The 16952-nt window shown below is 36.2% G+C and overlaps 1 protein-coding gene across 1 annotated transcript; it reads right to left on the minus strand.

Annotated features, from left to right (window-relative positions):
- Positions 1-915: 915 nt before the first annotated feature.
- On the minus strand, positions 916-13428 carry LOC311093916 (uncharacterized protein). The gene is made up of 5 exons (XM_084131570.1): positions 13276-13428; positions 7297-7386; positions 5410-5570; positions 3685-3786; positions 916-1818 (listed from the first exon to the last, which is right to left on the minus strand). The coding sequence occupies exons 1-4, from the start codon at positions 13352-13354 to the stop codon at positions 3715-3717; spliced, it is 402 nt and encodes a 133-aa protein (XP_083987696.1). The 5' UTR covers positions 13355-13428; the 3' UTR covers positions 916-1818; positions 3685-3714.
- Positions 13429-16952: the final 3524 nt, after the last annotated feature.

Genomic DNA, 16952 nt, shown 5'->3' on the forward strand with positions numbered 1-16952 from the left:
GAATTCGGCTCAAAATCGGACGAAAATCGCACAGTGTATGCCCGCCTTAATGCTGACTAAAAACTGGCTATTTCTAAGGACGTGACCCAGAATTGTGTCAGTCTCCGTGTTGATGAAGACGTGAAACGTAAGGCTTTGAATACAGATTAACCTGAGTGCTTTTTAAAACCGATTAGTTTAAAGGGGTGGTTGATTTTGATTTCACTTTTCTAACTTTAGTTAGTGTGTAATGTTGCTGTTTGAGCATAAACAACATCTGCAAAGTTACAATGCTCAAAGTTCAAAGCAAATGAAAGATATTCGCTTTTAAAGCAATTGCTTTTTAAGGACTACAACAAACGGCTGGTAGGAACTACACAAGGTTCCTCCAGGGTTAGTGACATCACCAACCCTAGAATTTACATAAACCCCGCCCCCAGAACACGATTTATAGATTATCAAGACAGAATATGCTAATTAATGACTAGAAGATAACTATACATAAACTACATAAATTCATCAACTAACCATACAGAAACGTCCTGTTGCATTCTACATGTTGTCACTTCTTCTTGAGTCTCTCCATCATTGTCTGACTCCGGTTTGAACATAAAAGGCTAAACTTTTTGAAATTTTCAGTGCATGTCGGTGTGAGGTAAAAGGACACGAGCTCTTGAAGCTCCGCCCTCTGTGCTGGGAGCAGCAGCTCATTTGCATTTAAAGGAACAGACACAAAAACGGTGCGTTTTTGCTCACCCTCAAAAAGTGCCAATTTTAACATGCTGTATAAAAATATCTGTGGAGTATCAAATACTTATTTTACATCTTGTGAAAAGGGCATTATACCACCCCTTTAACAGATGTCTGAATAATAACTTGTGATCGTGATAACTTCTTTGATGGTTGAGATCACACAGATGATAAGACCGCAGGGAATTACTTGAAAAAATATTTATTCAGAATTTTGATACAACACATAAAAAATGCTCAATTGGCTCACATATTCATGTGCATTTTGGTGTAAATCACCATCTCTATTTGTAAAAAAAAAAAAAAAAAAAAATTACAAAATAGAAATGTGCTTGTATCTAAGGATTACTGAGGAAATAGTGAGGCTTAGAAGAAGTGCAGTGGCGAAGAAAAGTGCCTACATGTAATATCTGCAAGAGGTCATGACCTTCGAATGACTAGAAAAGCTTGATCTAATTGTAGAAATTCCGTGTGTTTCTACAGTTTCCCCAAACATAACATGATTCCCGGTTAGTTTATATAAAGCTTTGCTTATGGATGAAACTGGCATAATAAATTGTGTATTATGTACCACTGATTTGCTTGTTTCTCAACTTACATTTCTGACACATATTCTCACCATGCAATCAAATAGATGCTTTTAAACTGACTAAGTCTCATAAAAGAGACAAAAATGGCAAAAAACAGCAGTCAGTGGGAAGAGAAACTTGTTTATCTCAATTTCTTTGTTATTCAGGCTCCTCAAATCACCTGCTCCGAGTCACATCCTGAAAGAATATCCACAAAAGAACCTGTTATTAAGTTTAGCCTCATTTCACATTCATTTTCCATTCCATTGATCCAGCCTTTGAGACCTTTGACCTCTGTGCTCTTGTTTTGCGGTGACAAAGAATAACGAACAATGTGTCTTTTTGTTTACAGCTTGCAAGCCGTGTGTTGTCATGGTTTGTCATTTATCCACTGTGGTGTTTGTTTGAGTGTGTGTGCATGAGCGCGCGCGCGCGCGTGTGTGTGTGTGTGTCTGTACTGGATTTCCAAATGTCTTCAGTTCAGGTCATCTGTCCATCTGCTCTTCCTCCTCCTGGACTTCTAGAATAATTGGAGAAACGGAAAGCCATTGAGTCTAAAGTATTAAAAGATGTTATCACTTGTTTATTGGCTAGATGTATATCTCATGAAAGGTGCAGTTGTATTTGGTGGAGAGCAGGAGCACATGTACTGCAATGTAATGAGTGTCGAGAAGTTTGAACACTTTAATTCTGAGGCTTCCGGACAATCATTTCAAATCACAGTAAATCACAGTAAATTCATGTGTCCTGTTACACCAACACACCCCAAAACCTCCTGAACACCATCAATGTTTGAGTGCCCTCTGCAGACTCCAAAGAGTATCACAGATCTCTGTTCACATGGATCAGCAGCAGCACATTCAGCATTGCATTTATATAAGATATGCTGTTTTAGTGCCAAGTAACAGTGTGCACAATCAAAAGAAAACTTTAATGATATAAATATATATCACCGATATGTTTCCATATATAACACATTCATTTTTATATCAATTTAGGGATGCACTATATATCTTTGTTTTTTTATTTAATCTCTGTTTATGTAGGATATTTAAAAAAAAAAATAGATTAAGATTGTACTAATTTAAATGGATAATAGATTATGGCAAATTAAATAAAAATGGACAGATCTTATTTTTATGAAATATTGGAGTATTTATTGTAAATGATTTATCTGTGCACATCATTATTTTTATTTATTAATGTGCCTCGTAATCTTTAATTAAAATATCTTCCCCCTTCCTCTTGCAGCATCTCTTCTCTTCTCTGATGATGAGGGCGGGGCAACCTGTCACTCACATGAGATCGACCAATAGCAAACCACAAACCATCCAATCAATGAATTCCTCGTGGACAAAATCAAGTCCCGCCCTACATTTGTTTTTCTTATTCAAGAAGTAATTTCACTCAGATTTAAGGCACAATAGGGAAGAAAAGACTTTGGTTTCATGCTGACTTTAAGAGTTGTATCAGAGTGATGATAGCAAAACCTTTTGTGTGCATAACAATGAGAAAAAGAACAACCATCTTTATTAATGTTACTTTGAAATGCGCAGCTAACACTGTTTCAGGCCACACACATAACCTCTTTGTTTTTTTGTACACAGGTGAAACTTGAATATCGTGCAAAAGTTCATTTATTTCAGTAATTCAACTTAAAAGGTGAAACTAATATATTATATAGACTCATTACATGCAAAGTGAGATATTTCAAGCCTTTATTTGTTATAATTGTTATGATTATGGCTTACAGCAATATTATAATTTTGAATTTGAAAGCTGTAAGCCATAATCATCAAAATTATAACAAATAAAGGCTTAAAATATCTCACTTTGCATGTAATGAATCTATATAATATATTAGTTTCACCTTTTAAGTTGAATTACTGAAATAAATGAACTTTTGCACGATATTCTAATTTTTCGAGTTTCACCTGTAATACCCAAATACTCATTAAAATAATCTGATTATAACTCTGAGCTATGGACTACTGTGGGCTCGCAAAACTTCCTCGTTCAACTTTCAGATGAATCGATATGTACATACACACAAATCTTGGTGTGTTCTCTCTCTCTCTTTTCTTTTCTTTTCTTTCAAACACTGCAGATAGCAATATGTATTTCAAATAGGAATATGTATTTATCTTACAGCCTATAATGTTGTGGTACATTGTTTTAGCATACACACCATTTTAGCTTGTAATGTGTTTTAACTAGCCTATCGTTTTTTTAGTGTAGCTATATAACATCAGCCATTCATCTGGGCCAGAATTTCAATATCAGTGCATCCCTAATTAATGTATCCATAAATGAATTCCCTGAATTTCCCACATGGATATGAACGCTGCATGGTGACTTTAATGTTAGACGCAGCTGTTTTACTCACCTGTTCAGAGTGTGTAACAGGGTCCTGCTGCTATAGTAGTCTGAGCAGCTGATGAACCAGAACCAAAGTAAGAGAGAAACATACAGGCGTTGACCGAGATGCCTAAAATAAAATAAATAAAAAGGTATTGTGTCAGTAAACTGCTGCCAAACAGGCTTGGGATTTAGTAGATGCTCATGGTTGATTCTGTTTCATGTATTAATGCACTGTAAAAAGTGATCAGTTGACTTAACTTTAAAAAATGTAGCATGTAAAATTATTAAGTTAATAAACTTCATGCTTAATCGAAAAAATTAAGTAATGTGGAATTGTCAAGTTCACATAACTTATTTTTTTCAATTAAGCATTAAGTTTATTTACTTCATTTTAATGCATAAGGAAACTGAACACTTTTTACAGTGTGGACAATATTTAGAGATCTCTATGCCTGGTTGCATAAAGCACTTTAAGTTTTCCCTTAAGTATGAGATTTAAAGCGTGGTTTCCCTTTACCTACGGGAATGATTTAAAGGTGCAGTGAGCGATTTCTGAGAAACACTGTTGATATCAACCCACACAAGCACACCCCTCCCTTCGTTGCATTCAACACGCAATGGATATCTCTTTATCATAGCTGAAGCGAAGCAAAATAATGCTTCAATGACTCTCAAAACTGTCTCGTTCTATAGCTAACATTCATCAGTTCAAAATGCATCATGTGCTCTTGTGTTTTACAGTTCTCTCCACAATGTGGAGCAGCGTGACAGTGTTTTATTGTCTGAGATTTTTCCATTGTGTGTTTAAAGCAGATGTTGCAAATGTAATGCATTTGCTTTCTCGCATGAATTCAAATGGCTTTGTATAATTAGGAGCTTGCTTTGATTAAATGTGCATTCCTAAATAAGTTGATTGGCGCACACTGTTGAGACCACGACCCCCTCCGCATTTCCTCTGTTTACAGATGCCTTCCTTTAATGCAGAGCAGTGCCATTGTTTAACTTTACAACACACGAGGATAAGAAGCAGATGGAGCTTTCAAATAGATCCATGTTCTTAAAATAACAGGGACACCTGTTTACATTCATGTTCACTCCCAGTTTTACAGGTCCATAGTGCCTCATCAGACAATCCAATAAAACATGTCATTTCACCTCGCGGAGGTTTATTGCACTCATTAAACATGACTATTATCTCATCCACTGATGTTTTCACAGCATACAGAGATTAAATACAGGGATTAAATATAGAGATTAATTTTCTGCAATAGATCTAATAGCCACGCACATAGCATAAGTGTGTTTTATGGAAACATGTGCTGTTGAAATCATCCAGATATTTTAAGTAAGTTCTGCAGCTCTGGATTTCACAATGTTTTTTTTCCTTTTTTTCGTTTCCTGGGGTGTAAGAACAGGTCATGACATATTTCCTCATTTTTCACAGAAGATAACACTTCTGTGCTATTGAGCAGATATATCATTTGTTAATCATTTTATGTAAGATGCTGAACGTCTGACCTCCGTGTTTGGAAGTTCTGTGTGGAGGAGTTCTGTCCGCCCGCAAAAAAAATGGTAAAGTAAGCAATTCCACTTTCACAATCCCATCTCAAAGACACAAGGCTTTTGTGTCTCGGGAAGAGATGAACCACATAACTCAGGACATCATAATGTGTTGGGACATGTGAGTGTTTGGTGTATTCAGCATATTACAATGCATTAGGAGGTATAACAGAAGCGGTTGAAGAAATACCTGATTCCTAATGACTGTGGGCGTAGTGGGCTTGTGCTCATACACACTTCCATCTGTTGTAAAAGTTGTTTCACTTCCATCTGTTGTAAAAGTAGTTTCTTCTCCAGTGTCTGTCTCTCCTCCCATTAAAAACTTCTCTAGAACATCACTGCTGGCATTGCCTAATGAGACAGATACAGTGGATCATGAAAAATGAGCAATCATTACACTCTAAACAATGCTTTGTTGTCTTAACCCAATTTTGAGTCAAATATGGACAAACCCAAACGTTGGGTTAAAACGGGTGGGTTTGTCCATATTTGACCCAAAGTTGGGTTGAAACAACCCAGCATATTTGTGTGTGTATGCTTCATGCAAGTACATAAACACATACAGTACCGTTCAAAGGTTTGGGTTGGTAAGATTTTTTGGTTACACGTTACTTTGATGCTCCCCAAACGACAATCTACTGACTATAAGTAACTTTGTAGTTACAACTTAGTAACCCTAACTCTATCAGTCTACTAACACTCTAATGAGAGTTAGTTGACATGTAGGAGCAACGTTACTTATAGTCAAAAGTATGTCCAAAGGGGACTATCCAAATAAAATGTATTAATATTATTTATTAATTAATATTAAATGTATAAATATTTTCACCAATGCTTAATTTATTTGATCAATAATACAGTAAAAACAGTAATATTTTGAATTATTATTATAAATTATTATTATAAATATTATCATTATATATTTAAAATGACTGTTTTCTATTTGAATATAGAAATATATAGAATAAGGTAATTAATTCCAGTGATACAAAGCTGAATGTTCAGTAGGCCTATTCATGTTCACATGATCCTTCAGAAATGCTGATTTGGTGATCAAGAATTTCTTATTATCAATGTTGACAACAGTTGTGATGCCAATTATTTTTGTAACATGTTTTTCAGGATCTTTGATGAATAGAAAGAAAGAATCTTATTGACCCCAAACTTTTGAACGGTACATTGGGCTTTGGTTTTCATGTTGCTGTAATATAAAACTGATGATGATGATCAATGTACAGTATACTGATATGGCCTTTAATTCATTCTTATACTGTAGTTACAGTCAGCAGTGTGTCGTATATTGTGACTTTTCTATGGTTTTACCGGGATGAGAAACAATCCCATTAGAATTCCCACATGCATAATTAGTGTATGACTAAGATTTCTTCTCAGATTAATCTCAGTGTCATGAGCTGGATCTCCTGCTGTAATAATAAATGACACTCTGGGGTGCGGTCGGGTCACCCCTCGCCTAATTAGTTAATTAAAACTAAATGAAAATGACGGGAAGACTTAAAAGGTGCACTAGTGGCCAAAAGTGACGTGTGCATTGGGATATTTGTTTTTAATGACCCTACAAGTTCGATTAAACAATTAAAATATGAGGAAAATATTTTCCTATTTTTTATTTTTTTAAATATTTTAAAATATGAGGGAAGACCAAAACACTAAACTTGGTTAAGGTATTTATCTGACAATTTTTTTTTGCCAAAAAAGGCAAACTACAGCTACAGGTTTACTTTACTATGCAAAAAAAAAAAAAAAATGCTCACAGGAACAAGCATACATTGACTACAACATAATCAGTTATTAATATTTCAACTCTCTGTTGTTTTTGCATGTGTTCATAATTTCTCAACACATTACAGCCTGGCCAAAAAAATTTATGTTTCATTGCGAATAAAACTATTGACTCCAAGCACAACTAGCATTATGCTTACAAAATCTTTAACAACCTTATAATATTTGGATAAAGGGTGAAGTCTTCCTGGACCGGACGGCACTTTTGGCCACTACTGTGTATGAAGAACCTGAAAGAACCTTTTAAAGTTCTATGTAGAACCCATTGAAAACCTACTGAAGAACATGAACTCGAACGTTGAATTGTAGTCGTACTCCGGGGTATGAGTGGAATCATAGTCATAATTATATTGGTCCTCCTCAACACCTGCGAAGACAAAAGAGATTTGATTTAGCTGTTATTTGTGAAAAACATACAATTGTGGGAAACAATGTGGAAGTCAGCATCTGGACAGATCACTCAACATGCCTCAATATGCATTCACACCAGTCAGACAGGGATTATGTCAGCCATTAATTATGACTTCATTTCACAAATACAATTAATGCTTTGAACATTATCTGGCCATCTTTACTGGCCAACACAACTCACCTCACCGAACCATAGAGGACATTGTTTGCCATTGAAAAGAAGCAGTGTCAGTAATTTGAGATCTTTGTATTGCTTCTCACATACTATTGCCATTTGTCAGTTATGTGAGACCATTCAGCATGACATTCCTTCTTCCCAAGCATCCTGTCTTTTCCTGCATATGTGATACTGCGAGATTACTGAGGACTGAGATGTTAATGAATGAAGAGCCAGCAGTAACATCTGTGAAGCCAGTTCTGTCAGGCTCAAGATTGTGAAAAGACCTTTGTTTAACAGATATTTTTCTCTGCAGAGTTTACATTTGAGTTATTTAGATCTGATAACCGTTCATAAGTTTGGGGTGGTTACAATTTGTTTATGTTTTTGAAAGAAGCCTCTATGGGCTGCAAAAATACAATAAAAACAGTAATAATTGTATTATATATATATGTTAAAAAAATATTAAAAAAATAGTTATTTGGATGGATTATGAATTGTAATTTATTTCTGTGATGATAAAGCTGAATTTTCAGCATCATTCCTCCAGTCTTCAGTGTCACATGATCCTTCAGAAATCATTCTAATATGATGATCTGATGCTCAAGAAACATTTCTGATTATTATCAATGTTTTAAAAAGTTGTGCTGCTTCATATTTTTGTGGAAACTATGACACTTTTTTCAGGATTCTTTGATGAATAGAAAGTTCAAAAGAACAGAATTTATTTGAAACCGAAATCTTTTGTAAGATGTTTTACAGTATTGTGGCTATAACAGATTTTTTTTTCAAAGGTAAATTAATAAGATCCTAAATGTATTTTATTCTAGTGTAGGAATGCTTGAAAAAGACAACAAGAGACAAGGCATCATGGGATGTGTAATCAGTCAGCTTGTCATTGCATAAAACCCTGAGCTTCAGGATCATGGCTGGCACTATAAATCATCAGTCTCTTGATGATTCCTCAGAATGGAAATCTTCTAAACCTTTGGGCCACCGTGTTTTTATGGCACTGAAGTCCCTTCAGTACTGATTCTCCTCAGAGTTCAGTTTTGATGGGATCGGACCCCAGAATCTACTTCCTTAAACTGAAAAAATAATCTGTCAGGCTTTTCCTCTTACATCTTCCTCATTTATACAGCTGTTCAGCGAGACCAAGGTGATCAGTGTCAGTGCTTTTTCTTCAGGGAACGTGAATGATATCCAGACTACACCTGGGAGTTCAGCCCAGGAATCCCACCTCATGTGCCTTAGGCTTATCTGGATTTGTCTCACTCCATTTACTTTGAACTTTTTAGGGAGAAAGGCAAATATCAGATGTCAGAGCAGAAAAGGATTGTTAAAAGCTCTTTTCCATTGTAATTTACACCCAGACACATTGTAAAAATTGGTGTCAGCAATTGTTTTCTGAAGGCGCTGATCTTCTGTGTGGTTCAATAGTATTCATAACTTAGAATCCATTTTTACATGGCTATCTGAAATACTCGATTCTTATTGGTTAATCGCAACATCCATTGGTCAGATATTTCCCAATATTCTCCATCGTAAAGGCAACACTGTATATTAGTTCGCTGAAGTTGCTTTTTTCATGTTTCTCATATTACACCAATGATTCACTCGTTTCATACAAACATCTTAGTCATCAGAAGCCCATTTCCTGCACATATAAGAAAAAAAATCTAAATTATGACCAAATGTTGTAATTATGAGATAAAAAGATAATTACGACATACAGATTTTGGCTTATTTTGTCAGATTTTGTCAGATTTTTATTTTTTATGTCATAATTATGATTTACCAAAGCATTATTTTTTCTCTTATGTGGCGTAAATGGCCTTCCAGAGTAATCAGTTGCTGTGAACATCCCCTTCAGTATTAATATTACTGTAATATTGTTTGTCTTGTCACTAGGTGTGTACATTTTAATGGACAATTAGTAACTGGCATTGAGAGTTGATGAATTGTTGGTGTCAATTTATTGTCAGTCTCTTTATACCTTATTTTATTCCATTGTCGTTTGGAAAATAATTATTAGATTAAATTTTTATGAACACTTTAGTTTAGGGTCCAATTCTCACTATTAACTAGTTGCTTATTAGCACGCATATAACTAAGATATTGGCTGTTTATACTTATTAAGCTCATATTAATGCCTTATTCTGCATGACCATATTCTACATCTCTTAATCCAACCCAATACCAGTAATTAGGAGTTTATATAGAGACTAAAGTCATAGTTAATAGTGAGAATTGGACACTAATCTAAAGTGTGACCAATTTTTTTGCTTTATGTGAAGTGTAAAAACCTGTTATTTCTTTTGGAAACTATTAATTGTATTTTATTTTATTTTTATTTATTTTTTTGGATTTTGCGTTGATTTCACACAACAGAAATTCCATATAAACAGAAATTTATGACTAATATTTATTTTAAATGAATGATCTAAGTTCAACATCATGGAGATTAGATACGAAGCACATTTTAGATTCACATTATTTCTTATTGTACATGAGAGTGTTTGACTGACAGCATCATGGAACCCGAAACCCAAATGTTTTGCCATACATGACCAAGAAATGACACTTGGCTTTTGCATCATGGCTGTTTGCCAGTACCATTAGTTCTCTAAACCGTTTCCCAGACTTGCCTTGCTTTATCATTACAATCTCCGCCGAAGGAACAAGCAGTGAGAAGAACGCTCTGAGCAATCTTTCTTCATGTCCTCAATGTTCTTTTCAGACCAGTCATGATCAAACTTACATGCAGTCATACGTCTTTGGAGACTGTTGTCTGCGTGCTAATAATCATCTGCAAGCATAATCTTTTCACTTTCTCTCGAGATTCGTGGGAAACAGGGCCGAGTTAATACCTGGATCAACACCAACAAACAAGTGGTACCATAAACAGCGTGAGGCTCAGCGCTGGGATGTCTGGTGGCCAGGTCTGTGGTCAGCATGCCATGTGAAGTCATCATCCCTAGGGTATACAGCACTGTCTGACTTTATTAAGTGCCATCTGAATACTGCGAAATGAGTCCCATACAGTCCACAACTCGCGCTATGGGTTTTTATCTAAACATTATCGTGCCCCCTTAATTAGATTAGCTTTGCCAAACAAAGACACAAAAATAACAGTATTGTGTTTTGTCTGCAAGTTAACCTGGTGGATTTTAGGGTGAAGGTATTCACATGCCCCGCTGAATGAGTTTTCCTTTCAAGTTCTCCTTCGGCGAGGAAAGTTAATGAAGCTGAGCTGTGAACCTATAACTCAAACACGTGCACCACGTTAAATGGCTTTATTTATCCTCCTTGTCACATTGCCACTGAGATATGAACACAATTCCAGAGTTTAAAGGGTTCAACATACTATCTGGCTGTCGTCCAACTTCATGTTCTCAGTGTAGACTATAAAACCCAACCTGGTCACACCAAACACACAGCGAACAAGCTGGAACACGAAAGAAAAGAAAATTAATGAAAGCTAAGAACAACACCATTTAAACTAAGAATAGTGCGTTTTAAGCTGTGATTGACAATTCGTAGCAGTCACTGACTAACATAGTTTCTCGTGAGGCATTGGGAAATTTAGTCAGGCGGAACTTGACCCTTCAACTCCCACCAACCACCATCAGTCATTCAAAGCCCCCAAAACTTGTGATTTCAAGATGTTATCCTAAAGAAATGTCAAAACAAGAAAGAACTCAAAGTTATGAAAATATCCTTAAGGTAAGACTTCACTCCCATAATGATTTTTGGCCAATGTTTCTCCTTATCGCTCTACACAAACCCCAGGTGGTGGTGGGTTCAGTCCAACATAAAGCATGTTACTCATCTCATGATATCTGCTTTATTAATTCCTATCTTCTGTTTTCCGGTATAATTGATTCATAAAATCGCCAGGCTCTTGTCACATACAGTCGGGCGCATTCCCCAGCGCAGGCTCCCAAGCGCTCCGGCACATGTCAGCGTAAATTCTCGGCGTGCACTAAAAGCGAACAACAAATCACAACGTTTGAATAGTAGTAAATCTTCACTGTGAAGCTTTTATTCTTGCTAAGGATATCATTCAGTCTATCACTTATTGTAGTTCTGCACCACAATGATGTCATGGATGTTCTGTCACTTCCTCAAGACAAAAGAGCAAATTCCTTCTGGTTTCTGCTGAACAGAGCAAGAGAAGGAAGTCGGAGCTGTGAGTGTGTGTCGACAGAAAGCAGCTGTGCAGGGAACACGGTGGGATTACTTTGCCCTCGTGATTGTTGTGACCCCCTGGGGCCGTCTGTCATGCCGAAGACTTTGCGCTGGATTGCACTGTCATACAACTCCATAAGGATGCACTTTTGTGTCCTTTTCCCTGGGAATTTCCAAACCAAGTTATCTCGAGAGTGCCATGACTAATACTAATACATGTTTTAGACAATACATCCTCTTTTGTTTTCTTCAGTATCTATTATTATTTAAAATATTTATTTTTTTATTTAAGGTCGTTTTAACCATAAATAACTATTTCTACCTGATTTAACCCTTAATGTATTTATTTTTTTGGAATAACCTAATGTATTTAGGGTGTTTTTTTATATTTTTGGATTAATAACTCAATTAATTAATTCATTAATTTAGATGTTACCGCATTGCCACATTTTCAGTGTACCGGCTGCAGATCAATAACTAAGCTTGATAACTTTCTGAAAATATAGAAGTCTTCTTGTGCACTCAAAGACACAAATCAAAACCAGATTCCCACAACACACACTTTTTCCTGTCAGCGGATCTCTGCATGCTCATAAACATATTTTGTGTCAATACAGTGAGAACATTTTTTTTACCTAATTCAGGAATTTTCAAACCATTTGTGGGATGCAGAGTGGGAAAAGAAATGAGGGTTGTGCAAAAGTCACTTGGCTGCAGATAAGTTAATGTTTCAGTGAATGACACACACACACACACACACACACACAAACACAGTTTAGTCTAGGGCTGCATGACATACCAGCATTAAATAGAAATCTTACAGCTTCTGAACCCCCATCTCAAATATTCTGGTGGGTCTTGAGATAGATTGTGGGTTCTGGAATGGAAATGTTTGGGAACCCCAATCAGCCTAAATGCATTGAGTTGGACCAACACTAAACACAAAACTAACAAAATTATACCTTTCTTTCTTCTGTGGAATATAAAGGATATATTTTGAAAATGGGTTGTTTTGTCAACACAGTGAAAATCAATGTTGTTTTGGACCCCATAGACCCATGGACAAAACAGTTTAAACATCCTTTAAAATATATATGTGTGTGTGTGTGTGTGTGTGTGTGTGTGTGTGTGTGTGTGTGTGTGTGTGTGTGTGTGTGTGTGTGTGTGTGTGTGTGTGTGTGTGTGTGTGTGTGTGTGTTCCGCAGATGAAGGAAAAAGTCAGGTTTGGAACAACATGAAAGGTAAATTATAAGTTATGATTTGCATATCCCTATGAGGAAACTATTGCAAGTTACCACTTTTCTACAGGTTTCTCAGCCTCAAATACAACACATGCAAACATCTTTTCAAATGCTCAATTTTTTTAACTTTTTATCTCGCTCTAGATCTGTCTCATTCCAAACATTCACACATAGCAAGTTCCCCTATTGAAGTCAATCTCGGTCTCGCTCTCACACACACACACACACACACACACACACACACTCACTCACTCACCCCAGCAGAGCGGCAGCAGTAGGAGAGTTCCTGCCAAACACACTGATATCATCACACAGCGATGAGGTAGTCTTGCCATGTCGCTCTCAAGTGTTGGTGTGTGTGTGTGTGCAGCCTCCACGCTGTGCCTCTGAATGACTGCAGCGTGAGAGTGTGTGTGAGGAGAGGAAACCGCCTGGAGAAGGGGTGGGAGGAAGGAGTAAGAGGGGGTGGGAACTCAAAAATCTTAGATGCCTCATTCATTTGTTAACTAACACCTCCTTTAAACAATACCAGTGTCTGTCTCAACCCTGAAAGTGGATCAGGGCTATAGCTGATGTGACTCTCATTCATTTGAATGGGTTATTTTTAGTAATATGGAATTTTAAGATAGACGAGAGATGAAAAGACTGACCCGGGGTTGGGATGTGGGTCACAGAGCGCACAGAAAGCAGATGTAAATGTCATCCACGCAGCTGTGTGACTCTGCTATTTGTCAACTGATCTTGATTAGTGATAAAGTTGGATGCCTGCTGTGCCGTTAATGGTTCGGAAAAGATGTTTCAAGATCAGTTAACAAGGCATTTAATGTTGGCCAACAAGAAACTTCAGAAAGTGCTTACAAAACACTTGGACATGATTTCATGATAATACCATGTTTTTTTTTATGTACAGTATTAGTTTTCCAAGTTCCTTTAACAGCAGAGGTTTTCCAGGTTTTTAATGCCAAGGACTCCTATGTATCCCCTATCCTAAATATTGCTCCAAACCAGCATTAGTGAGCCAGTTAAAGAAAAAACAAATCTGTAGAAAGGAAAAAGAGATTTAAATAATCTTCAGTATAATATTTGTAAAATATTTAAACATTTATTTTATATATAATAGTTTTATATAATATATAATATTTAATCATTAATCACATTTTTTATAATTTTTTTAACATTTAAACATTTTTAAATGTATATTCTTTTTAAATTATAATAATTAATTCTTATTATAATATTTGTAAAATATTTAAACATTTATTTTTATATATAATAGTTTAATGTTTTAAATTATTTAATCTTTAATCACATTTTTAATTTTTTCAAATATAATTCTTTTTAATATAATAATTCTTATAATATTTGTCATTTTTATATATAATAGTTTAATGTTTTAAATATTTAATCATTAATCAAATATTTTTTTTTACATTTTAAATTATTTATTTATAATATTATTTAGTTGCAACATATGTGCATGTTTGCTTTTTATTTCTTACTGTTAAAATACATTTCATATATTTTTCTTTCAAATTTTCCCCCTAGCACCCCCTTGAAAAACAACTTGAAGTACCTGGCCTAAAGTACAGTTAAAATACTACGGTATATGAACATGCAATGAATATCATTCGGCAACAACGAGTTATAAAAACTCTCTCTTGAAATAGTAAAAACTCAAGGACGCAGAGAAGTTTAAACACACAGACAGTTGTTTTAGTTTCACGTGTCAAATCTTTAAAAAAAGGTGAATATCTTTGCATGCAGGTCTCACAGCCTGCTATGCAAGTGCCAGATGTTTGTGAGTTCTTCAGAGAGGAGGCAGGGGGTTTCGACCGGCCCATCCTTTCTACTCAGCAGGGGCTTGAGGAGAGGCTCAAGGTACATAGAGATGGACTCAGTAGCAGGAAAGAGCAGTGGGTGTTTCAGTGAAGTACGTAAATGAATGAATATTCTGGGCCTTTCAGCCTTTCTTTGCTGTCTTGCTGCACTGATATGGCCCGTTCCCCAGCCCTCGCTCTTGGCTCTCTTCAAACCCTCTCCACAACCCCCAGCTGTGTGAATTGGACCGTGGGACTGTGTGGGTGAGCTGTGCATCCGTGAGACAAGACAAGCACCTCCTACAACCAGTTAAGATCCCATTTTCCTGCTTTAAAAAGCCTAGTCCTCTTATTTCAATCCTAGTCTGTGCCCGTGGGCTGCAGACACACCCTTGGTTTATGCGGAAATCTGAGATAACATTAAAAAGAAAGCAAAACCTCAGGCTGACTGCAGGGAGACTGTCAGTGCCCACATGGGTCATGCAGTGGGAAACGGCCATGTTGCTACTGTGCAAGGTGCCAATTCAAACAAACCCCAGTGTATTATTGCTCCTCAGTGGAGTTTGAGGGAGAGGATTTATGTGTTGGGTGTGTAGTATATTAATTTTGTGTTGCTCTTTTACTTGAGTGTAATTTCTCAGGGTTTGACATGAGTAAAGATGCTGTCTGATGCTGTTTTTTGATCTGGTATTTTGCTTTAATGTTCTCATGTGAAGTCTTTTATGACAGGAAATCTGGGGAGCTGCCAATTATTGCTTGATCTCAACATATTTTGTGGGAAAAAATGAAAATATATGGTAAACAATAATACAATGTTTATGCAAAAAAAATTTCATTGTCCCTCCAACATCGTTTTTTTTTTTTTTTTTTTTGCATTAAATACTTTATGAGATGGAGAAAAAAATTGTATGGCAATGCTTTTTAGTGAGCAAACAAGTTTTGCGAGGGGATGCAAAGGTATTGTGAGTGAACGCAAAGTTTCTCTTTTTTTAATATTGCTATTTATGTTTGAAATGTAAAAAAATTTGTTCTCTGTGAGCGAACGCAAAAGCATTGAAATAGATTTTTTCCTCCCGTCTCATATTTTTTCCATCACCATGTCCCTTTAGGGGCTCCGTAGTTATGTTCTTTTGTCATTTCATTATTATTTAGTTGTTTTGCTATTTAGGTTTAATTAATTTTCATTTCAGTTTTAGATTTTATTTACTTCTAATTAATAATTTTAGAACTTCGACTTTTTTTGTTCGTTTATTGCCAAGGTAACATTTCTAACTTTCGTTTCATAAGTTTATCAACTAATATTTATATTTTATTTCAATAGTTTTAGTTAAGGATAATAACCCTGCATTCACATCCCGAGTTCAGCAAAATAGTCACTTGCAAGCAACCAAAGCATTCTTAAGTTTTTCTCTGAAACATTTTATGTTACAATAAAATATAGTTTCTTAGTAGAAATTGCTTTTTTAAAATGAATCTAAGCCACCATGGTGAGACACACCGGAAGAATAGGATAGTATTTCTCTTGTGAGGGATAAGTGGGGAAGGGATTAGAGATTGATATCTTCACTCCCTACCCCTATAAGAGACCAGGCTTCATCTAATGCTTCACTTTCTCTTGTAAACATTTTATGAACTGTATATTGCAGTCATAATTAAGTGTTTTGGGGGAAACATAAAACATCACTTTTGGATCCTGAATTGAGCTTTTACAGGGGTTGAGCCATCATAGAAGTGTTTGGAAAGACTCTGTGAACATTCTCCAGTGGGGGTGAATGGTGCATGGCTTCTCTCTTGATTTACATGTGAGCAGGATGTTAGCCACACTCCCACTGATCTCTCCGCGTGGGCACGGCTGACCAGCGCATCGGATGGGATGTGTGTACGTGAGAACAGAGAGAAGATGAGTCTCGGGGGTCGCCGGAGACCCCAGGGGGAGATGGGATGGATCTGCCGCTCTGGCTGTGAGGTCCCACAATGGACAAGACGGTGGGAGAAAACATTTGTGAGTGTTTAGCAGAGAGCATTTGCATGGAATCTGGGCTCTCATCCAGAAGCTGTTTTCCATGCACACTGTAAGAACCTGTGAGGAATTCTGCATCATGGACTGCTTACACAC

The sequence above is a fragment of the Abramis brama genome, assembly GCF_963993115.1.
Source record: "Abramis brama genome assembly, chromosome: 12".
Lineage (NCBI taxonomy): Eukaryota > Metazoa > Chordata > Actinopteri > Cypriniformes > Leuciscidae > Abramis > Abramis brama.

Coding starts and splice junctions, on each gene's coding strand:
- LOC311093916 (XM_084131570.1), bottom strand. CDS start 13,354: ATGGCAAGACTACCTCATCGCTGTGTGATGATATCAGTGTGTTTGGCA. Junction 7,387..13,275: donor ACTGCTGCCGCTCTGCTGGG/GTGAGTGAGTGA, acceptor TTGTCTTCGCAG/GTGTTGAGGAGGACCAATAT. Junction 3,787..5,409: donor CCACAGTCATTAGGAATCAG/GTATTTCTTCAA, acceptor ATTTTATTTTAG/GCATCTCGGTCAACGCCTGT.